Source organism: Mus caroli, unplaced genomic scaffold (assembly GCF_978045245.1).
Source record: "Mus caroli unplaced genomic scaffold, Mus_caroli_1 scaffold_4, whole genome shotgun sequence".
Taxonomy (NCBI): domain Eukaryota; kingdom Metazoa; phylum Chordata; class Mammalia; order Rodentia; family Muridae; genus Mus; species Mus caroli.
The window spans coordinates 100,711,201-100,729,895 of record NW_028227259.1 but is presented as its reverse complement, the minus strand read 5'-3'; the positions used below and the strand labels follow the sequence as shown (position 1 = coordinate 100,729,895).

General features: G+C 43.5%; 1 protein-coding gene across 2 annotated transcripts in view; it reads right to left on the bottom strand.

Annotated features, from left to right (window-relative positions):
• Nucleotides 1–18,695, bottom strand: part of Fras1 (Fraser extracellular matrix complex subunit 1) — a 419,154-nt gene that overhangs the window by 166,757 nt on the left and 233,702 nt on the right. For both annotated transcript variants that reach the window (XM_021162463.3, XM_029477538.2), the window contains exons 18-20: nt 16,944–17,120; nt 4,012–4,152; nt 406–549 (exon numbers count right to left, since the gene is read on the bottom strand). In XM_021162463.3, coding sequence (XP_021018122.1) covers nt 406–549; nt 4,012–4,152; nt 16,944–17,120 — 462 coding nt within the window. The remainder of the gene's footprint in view (nt 1–405; nt 550–4,011; nt 4,153–16,943; nt 17,121–18,695) is intronic.

Here is an 18,695-nt window from a genome sequence, read left to right as displayed (position 1 = left end):
TCCTGCACCATACTTTAGTGTTTATGATGGGCTGTGCCCTTAAACTGTGAGCCAAAATACACTTCCTTTATTAAGTCTCTTTTGTAATTTATCACAACAATAAGAAAAGTAAGGAACACACTGGGCTAAGTGAGACCCTATCTCATTTTAAAACAAACAAACAAACAAAAACAAGCAAACCCAGTTACACTCAAATCCCCGTTTACCAACTGTTTGAGGGAACATCGTGAATGAAATAAGTTCCTGGACAAGAGACAAGCACCTACTGGGGAAAAAAAGTGTTTACAGTCTGAGCCAAATGGTCCAGCACCAGCACCAGCACCAGCACCAGCATCCTTTTGCCTGGTGTGAAGCCTCCAGGAGCTGCTCCAGAATCCCTTAGGAGCACAAAGATGTGCCACTTACCAGCACAGTACCCGACGAGGTTCAGGAATTGCTCGTCCTTGCAGCTGGTCTTACAGCGCCCACTGGCCAGAGTAAGGTGAGGGTGGCAGGAGACACAATCTGATTCCAGAGGACCATGGCACTGCCTGCAGGACGGGTGGCATTCTGTGGGGAGGGACAAAAACCAGGACTAGAGTCAGCAGTTCAGTATGCAAATGCACGAGGTATTCCTTGTTCCCCACACATCTCTACTTCTGGTCACCTGCTAGACTCCTCAGCATGCCTGCCATGTGTCAGAGACTGCATTTCTGGAATCAAAAAAGAATATTGTCTACAGACATAACAGAGAATTTAGAGACATAACAGAGACATACAGACATAACAGAGACATACAGACATAACTGAGACTTTAGAGCTGTAAAAATCTGAACCATGAGTTCAGATGCAGAGGGGCATCCCTATGTACGTGAGTAGGAAGTTCAAAGCCAAGCTTAGCAAGTATATCCTATTCCAAATTGAGAGGGGGGGGGCAAGGGCAAGAGCCAGGGGGAGGGGGAGGAGGAAAGGGAAGGGGAGAGGAGGGGGAAGGGAGGGGGGAAAAGAGACAAAGAAACTGACAGACAGACAGTAGGAGAGAGACAGAAAAACAGAGAGAGGAGAGATAGAGAAACACAGACACAAAGGGGGCAAAGATAGGGAGAGAGGCAGGGAGCAAAGAGAAGAAGAGAAGTTTTGCTTTTCAGAAACTTCTGGCAGACAAGCAGAGAACCAAACATGGCACATGAGGCTGAGCATCCCCACCAGAGTGAGTTGCCAGGCAGCCTCTACCTCCAGGCCTCATCTTGGATCCCTTTTATCACTGTGATCAGCAATACTTAATTAAATACAGACAACAGGAAGGCAGTCGTCCTTCAGGAGGTTATCAGGAGCTGCATCTGAAGTTCAAAGCCTTAGACAAAATTATGGCAAAGTTATGTCTTCCTCAGAAAAACCACCCAATTAAAAGAGAGGTACAGCAGTGTGAGAAGCCAGGTGAGCCTCTGTAAGCAACATGCAATAAAGATCCAGACAGGGAGAACACCAGTCAGGTCTTGGCTGCAACTGACCCAGGCTGCCAAGGAGGGTGGCTGGGGTGGCTGGAGAGTTAGGGGTTCCTAGCCAGGAAGAAGAGATCTAAGCCTGTCTGGTGTCAGGAGAGGAATGGTGGTGGTGGTGGGGAATGAGGGAATTGGGAGGTGCAGGGTGGGGAGGACAGGTGTTATAGAGAGCTTGCTGACACCAATCTACTCCCTCTTAGAACAGGACTGGCAGAGAGCAGAGATGCGGACTCCAAATCAAGCCAAGTGCCACTCCCTCCCTTCTGGCAAAAGGCCAGAGGGAGGTAAGATATTTTTTAAAAAAGGGTGTAGGGCAAGAAAACAAACTGCTGATTAGAGGCACTAGATCAGTCTGCATTCCTGAGACTCCATTTGAGAACCAGCCAGAAGATGCTAGCTAGCATTCCAAGGATAATTCTAGCACCCAGCTCTGCCTGCTTGCTGGAATGTCTGCAGTAACCCATGTGCTCTGCTTCTGGCGGGGCTATCTATCTACTGACAGGGAAGATGGGGAGCTATGTAGTCTCTCCTTTAAATAGTTTACACACAGAAGACACAGGGGCCTGGATTAAGGCTTCCCAAGCTAGAGGACTTCTTCAAAGGCATGGCAGAGGACAAAGCAAGCAGTTAGCCCCGCAGAGTTGATGGGCGGGCATTTTAAAGTAAAGCCCCCGGTGGCCTGAGATTAAAAGGTATTTGTGGAAAAGAAGAAATTCCCAGGATGAAAATAACATCTATATCAGTCATCTATATTTAATTAACTCTATATTTCCTCTTTGTAGTTCAGGCCAAAAGAATCTAATACATGCTCATTTAAAAAAAATAATGGGGATGGAGAGATGGCTCAGTGGTTAAGAGCACTGGCTTCTCTTCCAGAGGTCCAGAGTTTGATCCCCAGCACCCACATGGTAGCTCATTACAGTCTGTAACTCCAGTCTCAGGGGATGCCATACCTCTTCTGGGCACTAGGCACACACTTGGAGCACAGACAAAACACTCATTCAGTAAGATGGGATAATTTAAAATATTTCTAAGTTTACTACACATTTTATAACTCCTGAAATACACGGGCTATGATTCCGTTACAAGTTTGTTTTTCCCCTATCAACTAGCCTCAAATGTCTATTTTTGGAAACAAAAATAGACTTCTGAGAGAATGTATTTGTCTTTTCCACCCTGCAGATATAATGAACAGCACCACCATAAGGTGCTTATGTTTTACTATTTCGCCAATACCAATGAAGTGCTTTACTAATCTGAACTTGTAATTTCAGAAATGTCTGTGATGGAATGGAGAGGTGCTCTTAAATTGGGAAGACACGTCAAAGAAGGAACCAAAGACGTTATTTCTCTCTTTGTTTTTTGTTTGTTTGTTTGGTTGGTTGGTTTGGTTTGTTTTCCTGCTGGTGCCAAAGGAAGAAAGGATGGGAACTGTCACCAATTGTATCTTGTGTCTGCCTCTCCCGGCACACTACTAAAGCTGGTCCCCAAGTCACCACCAGCAAGTCATTCTGTTTCTGAGACCTCACCCCTCAAACTGAGCTCTCCTGCTTTAGATAACAGAGAAGGCAGTGAGACTCCCATGAGCCTTGTAGGTTCTCTTTAGGGCTGGATTATTCTCAAAGAGAGGCAACTGGCTTGGACGAAGGCTAACTAAATGATACTGCAATATTGTGAGGAAGTTCAATGAGGCATGTGAATTAGCTTCAGAAAACAGGGGCAGGGGAGGATTCTTGATCTCCCCAAATCATATATATATATATATATATATATATATATATATATATATATATATATGGTGTGTATGTAAATATATATATATATATATATGCACACACATACATAAACAGCTTAATGTGCAGAGCAGAAGGGCATGAAAAGTGCTCACTGTGATTCCTCATAACACGGGCATTTACAAAGGACAGTATTTGGAGACAATATAAAAAGGCACAACACTGATTTGTTCTCTGTTACAGGACAGCAGAGATAAAAGATACCCCAAAGAAGCATTTCGCCATGCTAACAGAGTGACTGCTTTTGAGTTGTGGAATCTCCACTCTCAATTTTTCTTTCATATTCTGAACTTTTAGATCTGGTACATTGAGCACAGACTCCTGAGGTAACTACAAAAAAAAATCCACCTTAACTTTCAATAGGGCTATAGGAGCAGAGAGTTATGTTGAACTAAATTCCAGATCTTATACAATGTAAACGTGTTATTTACCCTATGAGAGAAGATAGCTATTGACATGATTGTCTCCCAGATAAGAGAAAGCTAGCAAGAGTAAGTTTATTGAACTATTATAGTCTGCAACGCACAGCGATGTAAAAATTTCACACTAACTCTGCTTCCTCATTGGGAGAATCATTCTCCGTGTTTTCTTCCACCTTTAAACTGTTGAGTGTGAGAATAGGATTTCGATCCCAGTCCCATCACTAACAGGATGGCGCCTTTAATCAACATGTCTTGTCACATCAGGAAGAGCAAAGGTAAGAACAGGAACTCTGCCCCAGCAGGTCACACACTCACCTGTACAAGTACCTTCCAGGTTAAAGTGGGTCTCGGGACACCGGGAGATGCAGCGCCCAGCCAGTAGCACGTGGGTGGACTCACAGCCCGTGCAGTTGTGAGGGCTCTTTCCTTCACACGTGAGGCAGGATGGGTGGCAAGCTGGGAAGGACAGCAGAGGAACTTATGAGGACAGTGGCACATGAGAACAGTAGCCATCTTCCTCTTACATCCCCATTGAAGTACGCTCTGTCCATTCACTTGGCTTCCCTAAAACCAGGACACATTGTACATGCTTTTCCCTAAAGGCACTATCCTATGAGGTCAAACACAAATGCCCCCAGACAGACAACCATTACAGTCATACATTTCCTTCCCCAAGCTGAAGGAGGTCAAGAGAACCAAAAACCACAAACAGTTTTCCTATCCTTGGGATAGCTGTCACTCTGGAAACCAGCCTGCTCCTCAGACTGCTCAAAGAGAAGGGATTGGGGGGGGGGAGGGGTCAGGGGAGCTTTTGCTCACATGATGTCCATTCTAAGATGGAGCCCGAGTGTACACAGAAGAGAAAGAGTTTGCCAACATTTGGAACAATACAAAATCAGTCGTAACACAGGCAAGGAACCGGACATGCATGTGTGGGATGGGGGTAAAGTCTAGCAAAGGACATGAAAGCACTGCTCAGCAACTTGGTGACCTTGCCTAAATCAGAAACACCTTGAGGCTTTTGCTTTCTTGTCTGTAAAGCAGGAATTCAGTGCTGCAATGGGACAAGATACATGCAAAATCTCTAGATACACGGTATGGTCCTTATGAACCTCAGCTGTAATTAACAGAAGCAGTGTTACACGTTTCCAGATGTGTGATAAAAACAAAAGGAAATAATAATAATAATAATAATAATCCTCAGCTGGCATCCACCAGACATTTAAGGGTCACTGATATCCTTCTCCCCAGGGAATAGCTTTTGTGATTTTAGATGGAGCTCCACAAGCTGCAATGGGAGGGAAGCAAACTGTAGTCCTACTCAGACTATGAGCAACAACAATGACCAGCATGACAAGTTATCCCTCAGAGTGTAATAATGTCACTCTCATCTCTGTGGTAACCAGCAGCTGTCTGATGGAACTGAAGGCTCACTCAGCAGGTGGGAAATCCTGCCTCATCCTGGAAACCTACCACAGGCTTAGTGAGGTTATAAATGTTTGAGGAGAACCTACCTCCACTGCCAGTTCACTACGTAAACATAATTCTTAACTGCATCCTAAATATTTATCCTTATACTCCCAGATAAGTGTAGCTCTCAACCCTCATCAAAGAAGTTTCTCTTTGCAACAGATGGAGACCATTTCAGAAAACCACAACTGGTCAAAATTGCAGAGAAAAACTGTTCGTGGGGTGTCCAGCCCCAATAGATACATCTAGAACATGACTCTTGTACTGAAGGCTCAGTAAATATTGTAGAAAAGAGGCAGGCAGACTTCAGGAGCCAGAGGACCAGGAAACCTGCTGAGTGTAGAGTTCCTAGAAATAGCTGGGAAGCTACACAGGAGATTCCTCCACAGCATGGCTGCCTAAATAAGACCTGAACAACGACAGCATCAAGAGACATGATGACCCAGAGCGGGCATTTCACAGGGCCACATGCACCGATAGAGACTCTCAAGGATGAACCCCTAAGTGTTCTCTTTTTAAAACTGTCTTTTAAACAAAAAGGAAAAAGAAAAGGGAAAAATTCACTGAGGAAGTTGTCTGCATAGAGACAATAATCCCTGTTTGGAGAAATATCTCAGTCAAAAGTGGGAACAGCAGATAAACCAGTGGTAAAGGCTGTACCTGTGAGACCTTCCAGTTTAACCTCTCCTTCCTTCCTTCCTTCCTTCCTTCCTTCCTTCCTTCCTTCCTTCCTTCCTCCAACCCTCCCTTTTTTCCTCCATCCCTCCTTCTCTTCCTTTCTTCCTCCCTCTCTCTCCCTCTTCCTTCCTTCCTTCCTTCCTCCCTCCCTCCCTTCCTTTTTTCCTACTTCTGTTCCTTCCTTTCTTCCTCCCTCTCTCTCTCCCTCTTCCTTCCTTCCTTCCTTCCTTCCTCCCTCCCTTCCTTCCTTTTTTCCTACTTCTGTCCCTTCCTTCCTTTCTTCCTCCTTCCCTTTCTTCCTTCTTCCCTTCCTTCCTCTCTTCCTAGCTCCCTCCCTCCCTCCCTCCCTTCCTTCCTTGCTTCCCTCCTTCCTTCTCCATCCCTAAGCTTGAAAAATATTTCCAGTAAACTATATTGGAATTTAAATTACAAGATTAAAACAGCTCATATTTATTTTCACTAAAGTTTAAAACATTGCTTCGTCTTTAAACCTGGATGTAAAATCACACCCTTTGAGAGAAATAACTTCAAAAGCGACATAATCATATGTAGGACTAGTTTTAAAACTTGGATGCCTCCTGTTCCCCACACTCCTGTCCCTGTTTGCCCCGTCCCTCGCTACACCCATACCTAAATCTATGCACACACTGTTCCTCCCTTAATGAACCCAATACTTCGTACTGACTCACACTGCAATTAGCTTCTGCACTGCTAAGCCGTGATCCCAGCCACACCTGAGTAAAGGCATGCAGGTAGAACCAACCCCAGGCTGCAAAGTGAGGCTCCCACGGCTGCTGGGAGCCTTAATTATGTGTTTTTATTTTCTCTATTTCTGTCTGATTCTTTGGCAGTTGTAAAATGCTTATTCTGCAAAAACAACTCCTCCCAAGGTTATAATCCTGAAGATAGTGAGCAATTAGCTTGTGAGTATGCATTTCATACGCCAACTCACCAGAACCCAAACCTCTAACACCTTCTCTACAGTTCTTCCATTAAATCACATTTGTGCTAAGGAGGGCCCAGATCAGGATCCTGCCCATCCAGATGACCCCAGTTTCTGTCAAATGGGTAAGACCCACCCCCAGACTGCAGAAAATGCTTCATCTCTGTCTCTCTTGAGTCTATCAAACATCCAGAAGGTTTACAGGTTCTGCAGACTTGGCAGAACCAACAGTAATTTTACACCATCAAGATGTCTGCTTCTATCAGCCCTGAATATAACATAGCAAATAATCTTTGCTGTATGAGAAGCTGCTATTCAGTGAAGATAGTCAAGTCCTTCAGGATGGACTATTGAAAGTATGAAAATGCTCTCTCATTGGCTGATGTCTGGGTGTTGATCTCAATCCTAGCATCCAGCACCTGAAAGTTAGATTGCTGTGTCAAAGGTTCCATGCCTCTGCTACCAAGCAAACGAAAGTCAATACCCAGGCTCACTGGGCTGAGTCCTGGCTTGATAAATACATTTTCCCCACTGCTTTGTCAATGGCTTTAATATAATATAATAGACAAGAGAACTTCATTCCAAAGTAGTTTAAGAATCCTTAAAAGGAGAAGGAGGTTAGTAAACTAAAGAATCTGGAGATGGCTCAACAGGTAAACACACTTGGTATGTAAACTTGAGAACCTGAGTTCAAATCCACAGCAATCAGGTAAAAGGATGGCCATGTTCCCTATGTTCCCTCCACGCAATCCCAGTGCTTTAGGGATCAGAGACAGAGGGAACACTGGGCTGGGCTCGCTGGTCACCAGCCTAGCTCAAGGTTCAGTAAGAGGTCATACCTCAAGAAATAAGGCAGAAAGTGATAGAACAGGATGTCCAATATCCTCCTCTGGTCTCTGGGAGAACTTACACACATGTGTACACTCCCAACATGTGCATATGGTGTATGCATATCTGTACACACACACACACGCACACACACACACAAATTAGGTCTCCAAGCACAAAAGGAAACAAAGCACAACGGAACATCAGGTGGCAATATTTTTAAAACCTGGGCTAAATTATACTGTCAACTGAAAGCTTTGTTTCCCCAGAATGACTGGGGAAAGCAATCTGAAACAGCACAGTGTTTTCTATAGGCCTAAATAAATATACCTATGAGAGCACTGATACGCTTACATTACATTTTTTAGACTATTACAATCCCCAGGTCTTCCTGTTACACAGCCTTAATAAATAGGAACTGGAATGTATCACTGTAGAATTGAAACCTGGGACAAGGTAAGTTAACGCACTATGAGCATAAACCTGAGTTATTTGATTCTATTTGGCCACAAAGTCAGTGTGGCAGCCTGGCTTACTGTGAATGGAGGTTATTATTTTATACAAAACAGGAAAGCCAAGAAGATGAGCAAGGTGGAAGGTTAGTAGGCCCAGAAGTTCAAGATGAAGGCCTTTGCTTCCCAGTAGATTTGAGAAAGACAGCCACTGACCAGGAGCAAGTCGCAGGAAAAAGGACAGTGTTGCATACAGACTCCCTGAATCTGTCGCTACAATACTCTTTTTATTAGTAAAAGCATTTAGATCTCTAAAAAATGATCTCATGAAACTTCAATTTTGTGCTGGTTTGGGAAAATGTCTACATTACTCCAGTGACTTTTATTAGGAGTGATCATTCTGCTGCAGCTATTTCCTAGCAGGAATTCCGTCCAAAACCCCAGCTCCTTCAAGGAAGACTTACTCCATCACTGGGCCTATCTGGAAGGCATTTGAAAGCTCTATGAATAATTCCTTCACTAATACAACATTTTTAGAGATCTACTTTCCAGTTGATGGCTAAGTATATATCTGAAAAGGTCTAACTAAACCGCATAAGCGCCGAAAGAGCTAGCGCTAAAGGAGTCTTTAGCTGACTATAAAGTCCAGCCAGCCTGACAGTGGCAGCTACATCAGAGCCACTGAGAGTAGTCACCCATCCTGCTTTCTGATTTTGTTTTAGGCTGTTCTTTTCTTTGTTTCCCCTTTCTTCATTTTAGTTTTTAATTAATTTATCTGACATTTTAAAGTTGAAAACAGATTTCTGTCTCATGCAATACATCCCGACCACAGTTTCCGTCTTCCTCCATTCCTCCCAGTCCCCCAACCCCGTGACCCACCTCCCCTTTCCACTGGATCCTCTCCCCGCCACCTCCCATCAGAAAAGAGCAGGCTTCCAAGAGACAAAAAGCAAAAATGTCAAAACAAAATGCAATAAGACAAGGCAAAAGTCATGACACAGAAGCTGGACCCAATAGGAGAGAAAGAGTCCCAGGAGCAGGCAAAAGAATGAGAGACCCATCTGCCCCCACAGTTAGGAGTCCCACAAAACCACCAAGCTAATAGTCATAACAAATATGCAGAGGACCTGGTACAGACCCATGGAGGTCCACTGCCTGCCACTTCCATCTCTGTAAGCGCATTTGTGCCCTAGTTAGTTGAATCAGTGAGCTGTGTTCCCCTGGTATCCTCCTTCTCCTCTGACCCATACAAATTTGCACCCCCTCTTCAGTGGAATTCCCCATGCTCCAAGAGTAGGAACCCAATGGAGACATCCAATTTAGACTCTCTTTCTCCATATAATGGATGAATACTTTCTAATTATTCAAAAAAAGTGGTTCTGCATCCCATATCTCACATCATGTAACAGTTTCTGGATGACTATGCCAAAAGCAAATTTTGAGGTAGACTTCTTGCAAAATATGATGGAGGTGTCAATAATCTTCCAGGATAAGCCATAGGAACACCAAAGCAGGATGGAAATGTGAAGGTGTTTAGTTCAAGCTCAGTTCCCTTCTTCACCCCACCTCTGTTTAACGATTAATCCTCCCCATTCCTTTGCCACCCCTCCCCAGCCAGACTGGAATCTCTTCAAGGGTGAAGGTCCTAAGCCATTGTCATCTCTGCTTCCTGTGCATCCGTCTGAGCAGCCTGCTCTTGGCATGTCCTATGTCCCATTAGTGACACCCTACAGATTTAGTGAGTGGGCAGCAGGAGTGTGAAGGACGGACAGACAGATGAAGACATTGGTATGACATTCAGTTTGTCATTTTCTCTGATCATTTCTTTAGCCTTCCTTGGTTTTCTGCATAAACATCGACTCTTGCCCCACGTTCCACCCTCTGCTCTCCCTCCTCTTGCTCTGGTAGACATAAGTGCAGCTTTCCTCACCTCTGGGCTGCTGAGTCCAGAATTTATGAGGACAGCACTGGCCTTTGTGTACTCCAATAAATCCACTGCCTCCGGGAGATCTTCACATGGCCTTTCATGGGGAGTTCATATCCTTCCTCTGCAAATGATTTTTCTTAGCCTTAACATACTCTTTTTTTCTTTTAAAGAAATATAACTGGCAGTTAAAATAATGGGTTTCACTAAAACATATAGTTAATATATTTTGCTCATACATCTCTCCCAGTAGCCTCTCCCACTACCCTTCCCCTCTTACCAAACTCCTCCTCCACCAACAGACCCCATTGTACTCTTCCCCTCTGCCTATTACACACACACACACACACCTCTGTTCCTTTATAAGAGAAAAATGCACTGTTTGCCTATCCACCTTAGTTATTTTTAACGTCAATTATGGCAGATGGCAGGCGCTGGGAACTGTGTGCTGTGGTTGCCAGCCACCATTCTCATGCCATGTGATTCCTCTGCTGAACGTCTGCTATGCATTATCCCTCTCACAACTGCCCACACATTCCAGCATTCACATATAAACACGGAATGCGCAAGAGTTCTCTTTCTACAGCCTTCACTTGCTACATCTCTGTGAAATCCACCCGAACTTCCATTCCCAGGGCCCCTTTGTGAGGACCTTGCAGATCATGTGTGACAAGGACTAGTGGCCCAGTCTAAGAACCAGCCCATCTTCATCCCCCTAGTTATCTTCCAGAAAAGGGGAAGAAAAATACTTACAAAGTGAAAAGTGAGCAAATTATCTCCCATATCTTGGGTCTTTTAACAGCTGGCCAACCACAGTAGTGTTAACTGCAGCCTCTTTGATAATGTAGAACACTGTGCAGTGAGGTCCTCGCTACCTCTCTCCTCACAGAATCACCCTCCCGGCTCCCCTCTTTGGTCTTTCATGGTAGAAATACAGGACTTACTCAAGACATGCCAGGTTTGGGGTTCACAGTTTGCTTGCCCTTCAATGCCCTTTCCCACCTTCTCCTGATGAATACCCACTAATCCTTCAAAGTTTGTCTTCTACCTGTCCTCGCTGTAGTCTCTTCTAAAGAGCCAGCCTTTTTCATGCCATTTGTTCACCCTGTGTCTTCTTGTACCCCAGCACACACCATGTGCTTTTAATGACTTGCTCAGACATTGTCTCTCCTGATTGAGCAGGCTTGCCTTAAGGCCTGGTCTACATCCTTTTCATCCTGATGTGCCCCGGCTCTAAAAGGGAGAAGGGGAAAGTAAATGGAACTGAATGTTACCAGAAGGCGCATGTTTGTGTAGCTCTGTCAGCACCTTGGGGACCACATTAAAGATAATTGTTTAATATAAATTCCATATGTTTTATTCAATTACTGTAAAGGAATTCCAACTTCATAAACAGGCACAGGTTCGTGAGTGGTGCAGGCAGATTCCTGCCCATATATTTCTTTAATTAAAACTCTGCCTAGAGGCCCTTGGTGACTCTTAGCAGCGACAAAACAGATCAAAATACACATGAAATACTGCATTTCTTCCTGTTCACCTTAAACAAGCTAATTAATAAACCAGAATAACTAGTGAATTCATCTTCAAAAAATAAGACTAGACTAAAATCTGATAAGTGTAGTTTTTTAGCATGTAGTAGGTAGGACTTAGCTGGAATAGCTGAGCTAAGTTAGAGACTGGAGAAGAAAGTTTTCAAAGCTGCCGAGGCTGAAAATCCTATCACCAACATGGGTATAGAGCCCAGTCACCCAGTGCAGGGACAGGGAGGGACACTCAGAACTTAAGGTGCCTAAAAAAAGTGTCTAATCTGAGGCAAGTTAGATAACCTAGAAACAAAGTTCATTTGTAAAAATAAAATCACTAATTTCTTCAAAATAGTGCCAACCTTAATCCTTCTACTGAACCATGTGGGAATTGGAAGAATGCTTTGTTAATCTCCTAGAGAATGGGGGCAATTACATGGCTGATCTCATCACCTGGGCCATGCTCACTGCCAGTCCTCACCATGGGCAAAGCTGTCGAATGGTGGCTGAGCTGTGTCATTAGTTGGATGACCTGGCCTACACTATACAGCTGTACTGAAGTGCAAAGAACCAGAGATTCACAGATGGAAGAAAAGACTTATTCCTGAGAACTACATCTTCTCTTGGAACCCATGACTGCTTAAATGTTATCTGGTTCCTCCCAAGACCCCCACATCTGCTCAGATGAACTAATAGAGGCCTGGGAAAACAGCGAGAAAGGTGCCAAAGAGAGAGATGCTTTGGTGATGCTGTTTGGAGGTTCCATTAAATATGCACTTTGTTTAGTTTTACTGGGGAGCGTGAACATGGGTGTTTCTTTTCTATTCCCCATTTTCTTTCTTTCTTAAGAAATGTCAGTCTGGTCATGCTGGCGAACACTCAGTTGAATGGGTGAGATAACTCTGGATCCTTCTTTTCACTAATCCTAAATGGAGATATTTAATGGCAATATTAATTCAAATTTGGATGACCACTACAAATTCTTCTAAAACATCATTCATATTTGGTAACAGCCTTTTCACTGGCCTTCTGACCCAAACTTGGAAGCACCGAGACTGCAGGGCAAAGAAGCCAAATTTAAAGTTCTCTCTTCAGAAAGGTCCATCTCTCTGTTGAGCAGAAGCTCAAAACCCAGGAGAAACACATGGAGGTAGTTAGCTCCACCTCCTCAGAAGCATTCTGCTGTTGAACCACCTCAGCCCATTTCTCAATAATTGCTTTGCCATGAAATTCATAGCACGGATCACCACCCAAAAATGTATGACAGAATTTAATGCTATTGTCGTCAGTCAGTCAGTCAGTCAGTCAGTCAATGTTTCTCCCACAAGAACACATTTTGCCAATCACAGTGTTTGATTTGACTTATTTGCAAGGACATCTCTGGTGTCTAGAACTGTCCGACACCCAAAAGAGGCATTCAGTCAAGAGCTGTGTAAGGAACGAATAAGGAAAGAGTGCTTCTGAAAGGCAGTGTTTTCTTTGCTCACTGTTGGTTGATTACACACACACACACACACACACACACACACACGGAGTCTTCTAGTCTAAAACAAAACTAGGATTTTAGTCAAGGATCTTGAGCTCAGTTGCTTCATCTTGCAGAAGGTAACCTCTTCCTGATTCATCATATAATTTAAAGTTTTGTATTAACTTTTGTATTGAGTCCCGACACATCAGAAGCCCTTGTGTCACTCCCTTCTTTGCGTAATGCCTCCGTTTCTCTCTTTCATTCTCCAATCACTCCATGCTGCAGTCTCCAAGAAAGGAAGAAGAGAGAGTTTCAGAAACCAGTTGTTTCTCTCTCCTTTAGAGACAAGCACTTGTGATGGAGCGTGCTCTCTACCTGGGAAGCTGTGGGAAGAAGAGATCCATCCAATCTCATGGGGTGCCCACGCCTGCTTTTATAAACACCACTTCAGCAGTGATGAAAATGGAACAGATTGTGGGCAGAAAGAGGTTTTAGAAGATGCAGAATGAATGATGGGAAACACATCAATCAGCTCACTTGGTACTCAGGTAACGCTGGAAACAACGGGAGCCTCTCTCAGCTTCCCAGCGGAATGCTGGGCAACTCAATTAACCTCTTTCTGCCACATTCTCATCACGTGCAAATTGAGTACAGCAGCCTACCTGGTAGAGATTGCACAGGGATTTGCTCATAATGTGAGCAGACAACGTGTGTGGGATACCTAATAATATTATGTTAACGAGCATACAATCATGGGGTGCCAGGGACTCGAGAGGTCATGGCAGTCTTTTTATATCTGACCACAATTAAGGCATCCCAGAGGGATCAGAGTCTAATCTTTTCTAAAAGATGCCCATATAGCAGGGGCTCTGGGCATTCCAGGAATGCCTTCTCATACTGAAGAAACATCACCTTGATGTGTTGTGCTTCTCTGGCTCTGTGCATAAAGGGGCCCAGTAGTTGCACACATCTAATGAGAGATGTAGCTCTTAGAGACCTAATGAGTGGCCTGGTGGTTACAAGTAAAGACACTGGAGTCCCCAGACTTAGGCTCCACCAACCCACACCCCATGCTGCCTCTGTAATCTGGGGTAAGTCCCAGCCTGAGTTTCTGTGAGCTTTGGTGTCTTCTTCTATCACACAGCTGTCCCACCTGTCCCCAAAGGCTAGTGTTAGGATGAAGTGATCAAAATAAGTAATTTCTCATGGTGTGATTATTATTTTCACAGCCAAATAACATCACTTAAAATAAATTTTTGGTTTGCTTAAAGTTTTAACTCTCAAAAATGTTGATTGCTTTGCTTCATTCTTTTGAACTCATTCTAAATTCTTTTATTTTCAATAATAAGGACAGAAATTATGAGACAAGTGATAGTTGTGCACAGACTAGAAAGATGATTTTTTTTTCTGTTCCAGTTTCTCCTGGGATCAGAGGTCCCATGAGAAGAAAATCAGCATCTTTGTGAGGGAGAACTGGGGCTTCTCCAGCATTTGTACAACCTTCAGGAAAGCTAAGAACCTCACACAGTTCCTGCATTTGGGAAGACCAATGTTCACTGAGGTCTGTTCCTTTTGTAGTTTCCACTCAGTCCTCAGGGTGCAAGGTCCCCAGCTACATGTCTGGAACCACAGAGAACAGTTTCTCAGATCCTTACACATCATAGAACACATCCATAGGTTGGAGAGGAGAAGAGAAGGAGAAGACTGTAAGAGAAAGAAGAATGAGCAAGAGGAAGAAGAAAGAAGGAATACATGTTTTCTCTACTGTTTCCTTCTGTTTTCCCTCTGTACTTTCCCACCAAGCAGGGGTATGCATTGTACTTAATGTTTCTTAGGGTCCCAGAAGTTTGCTGAAAAAGCAGGGACCTTGAGGAAGCTTTTGTGTAGCAATTTTCTTTGAGTTGACATGTTCCTTCTTAGAGGGAAGCAAAGTAAGACACAGGATGTTGTAAAGGGAGGTGAGACATTCCATCCTGCAGGGAATCCCATTAAAACTCAGGTTGTTCTAAAGGAAAAAGGGAAGCCCAGTTAAGCCTCAGGAAGTAAACACTCAGAAGCTTCAGGAAGTCCCTGAAACTGAAAAAGGCCCTTCCCTGTCCAGGATGCTAGAAGCAGTAAGAACTTCTGAGAGATACTCTCAGATCATTTGAGATGCCTGGAAGAGAGGTAGGAACTCTGAGCTGCAGGGTCAGAGCAGACTAGTTAGCTGCCTAGAAAAGACAGAGTCTCCCTAGCCTGTCAAGTTGTCCACAAGGAGTGCAATGAACTCTAGGGTTCCAGTCATCATTTATGCTGGGGTAGGGGCAGGGCTGCTTTTGGTGATGCAGCTGCCATTGAGTAATTCCTAACCTCTCACCCAGACTCCTACATGTAATCCAAGTAAGATGCACTGGATCAACAGCTTGAACCTTGGTATATTTACTTTGCCATCAGTTCCTCATCTCAGGAGAGTAGGTGTTGGTTCAGGTGTCCTCGGGAGTAGTGTCACTCAGCAGGAGTTTATCTAGTAAACCCCAAACCACTGAACAGGTTCAAGTAGAAGTTTAACAAGAGTAGAGAGTGTCCCTCCACCCAAACCCTAAAGTCATTAGGTCCCTAAGAAAGTAGCTGCATCATTCTCCATCATAGTATCCAGAAGGAGCCAAGCCACAGGGGGACAGCTGTGTTGCAAGTGCCCTGGTATGGTATCAGAACTCAGAGTATCAGAAATGGTCGTGGAACAGAGTAATGGATTGGAGACCACAAAGACTGGGCAATGCATGAATATGTATTATACATATTCATATACATTTGGGTAGAAGTCAAGACCTCTGAAGAACACTGAAGTCTCTGCACCCATGTAAACCCCTAAAATCTGTACCTTCCTTGAAGCAAGGGCTCACCCCTATAATGTACATGAACATCTGAGTATATGGACCACTATTTATACCAGTTAAGCAAAAGGGCTTCAAAATTTCCAGGAACTTTATATTCTCAAGCTTCTACCATCCTGGCACGTTGCCTGTGTCGAAGACAATCACAATTCTAAAGCTCTGCATGCAGTGCTCAGAGCAGACACGGCTCTGGGTATCTAACTGTGCTGTACCGTGTCACAAATGTTGACCCCCAACTTGCATCCTACAATTTTCATCAAGTCGACATTCAAATCTGAAGTTGAAACCATTGTCAGTTAATAGGAACAAGGTCAAACCTGCAACATGCTTACAGTTCTATCACACAAAGAAACCCTTAAAGCCACGAAAAGAACAAAAGACTCAGAGTATTACAGCAAAATGATGAAAGCACTGGCATTTTAGTGAGAAAGGAGTTATTTTTCTAGTTTTCCTAACACATAACCATCCTTCATAAGACTAAGGACAAGATTCACTGTTAATACATTATCATTTTCAGCAGGCTAATCTGATTTCTATATAAACACAGCAGCTTCTTTCAGGATGGGAAAAGACCCCAAATTCATGTTCAGACTCTCATTGGTGGCCTGGCTGCTGAGGTGAACCACTTAGCATGCCATCAACCCTCTATGGATAATATGACATAGTGATAACATGAATTACTTCAAAGTCTTGACTACCATGCAGATTTTGCCCTGAAGGGAACAATTCCTATCCGAGCACCAATTAGAAATATTAATTAATTAATTAGTTAATTAATTAATTAAAAAAGAGTAGAGTCTTCCTTAGCTACCTACGCAGGTCTCTGGAAGAATTTCTGGCTAGATCTTCTAAAACCAGGACTTCAGGCTCTTGAAGATCATCTATGACTCACAGGACAAAGGAGATCAGTGAGGTCACTCTTTTGTGTGCTGGCTTCCTGATTTGCCATAAATAATAAAAAAAATAAATCTAGAAGCCTGTTCACAGGAAGTCAAAGGTCTCCCTAGGTCTATCTGGCTGTAGTTCCACTTCATAGGAACTTTACAAGGTAAGAACATACACCCTGCATGTCTGCCAACCAACCTTACCTTCACACAGTCCAGTGCTCTCCAAGTAAAAGTGGGTTCCACACTGGGACACACACTTGCCATAGGGGACATTTTCCCCTGAGTGCTGTTCCACCAGTAGTCCTGCCTCTGGCTTCTTACACTGGGTACAGTGAGAAGGCTGGGGCCCCACACACGTGTGGCAAGAGGCATGGCAGGCTGCAGAGTGAAATAAAATGGAGACAGCAAATCAAAGATCAAGTAAGTGTTCCAACCAACGGACATCCCCTGTGAAGTCAGAAGCACTTAGAAAGTTCAGTAGGTACAGCCTTTCAGAAGAGGATTTTCCCAGTGTCCCCTACAAAGCATGGAGCTGATGATAATGCCCTGAGAGGGGAAAGTGAAGTTGGTAAAACGTCTCATCTCTCAGCTCCTAGAAAGGCTGTCAGGCAGCATCACAATAAAACCCAGCAAACTGGACAATATTTGCTTGGTTCTCTGGAGAAAGCACATTCACTGAATGACCATTTAACATCGTGCCCTCGGTTTTTATTGAAGATTTTTAGAAGCATTTGTACGAAGGCCGTTACTCTACCTCTTGCAAAACTGGTCGTTGTGTTACTGACCATTATGTTCATCCATCATATGCTGCGGGAAGGTCCAGGCAACGCAGTCTTTTGGGGATTTATTGGGGGAAAGGCTGCCTTTCTAAACAAGGAAGAGGCCTCCTTTGAGAGTGAACAAAACTTCCCAGTCTATAATCGGGCTTTGCTTTCCCTGGTGAGTGTTAAAAATCAAAGCCAAATACTGTATGCAAACCTCCTTGTGCCCAAATATTGATATAACTAACTCACTGATTCTTTAAAGGATCCTCCAAACGTTTACTTTCAAATACTTAATGAAGTTTATCGGCTATAATTTTCCCTTCTGCTATTTTCACTTTTTTAAGGTATAAATAAATATAAATTCGTTTCACTTAATTAAAGGTTCACCCCCAATGTTCTATGTTCAAAAAGCACAAATGTTACTGCCCTCCCAAGGAGCCCAGAGCCTTTTGGCAAACAACAATTTAAGAGTTTCTATTTCACTCAGCCAGAGGCATTGCTAGTGATTCTCAGTCTGCTCGCAGTATCATTAACAAAAGTTCTTCAGGGAAAAGCAAATGAAGTCTATAAACATTAGCAATACCAGGAAGGCACAGAAAGGGTGGATAAAAATCAATGTATGTTAAAGGAAATAGCATTCCCTGCAAGGGTGACAAGAAAACTTGAACGTTTGAGCAGGTTTGACAAGTGTGTGTGTGTGTGTGTGTGTGTGTGTGTGTGTGCACATGTGTATTTTTCAGATTATCATTCCTTTATAAAACTATTAAGGTGAAAGGATCAAATCTCTATGTCCTCCAAGGGACTGGATTCTGAGATGTCCACACTTATCAAAATGTATAGATGTTGGTGTCTCTCTTATAAATTGGTCTGGCATTTGCACGTAGCCTATTCCTATCCACATGTATAGTGGATCTCAGGTTCATTAAGGATTCAATACATATAGCATGTACATGGAACAGGTTAAAACCTCACTTGGGAAACATTTCTGAAATTTCTTCTTTATATTTTGGGTCACCAAGTGGTTGAATTTTGGGTTGTGGAACCAGACGATGACAGGTAGAGATGGCACAGGCTGTAATATGCTTGTAGCCATTTAAGATAGCAGAGAGGAAAGGTTTTACTGGAAAGCAATATTTGCATGGGAAAGCCAACCTACGTTTTTGTGCTTGACCATGAGGAAAGACAATGG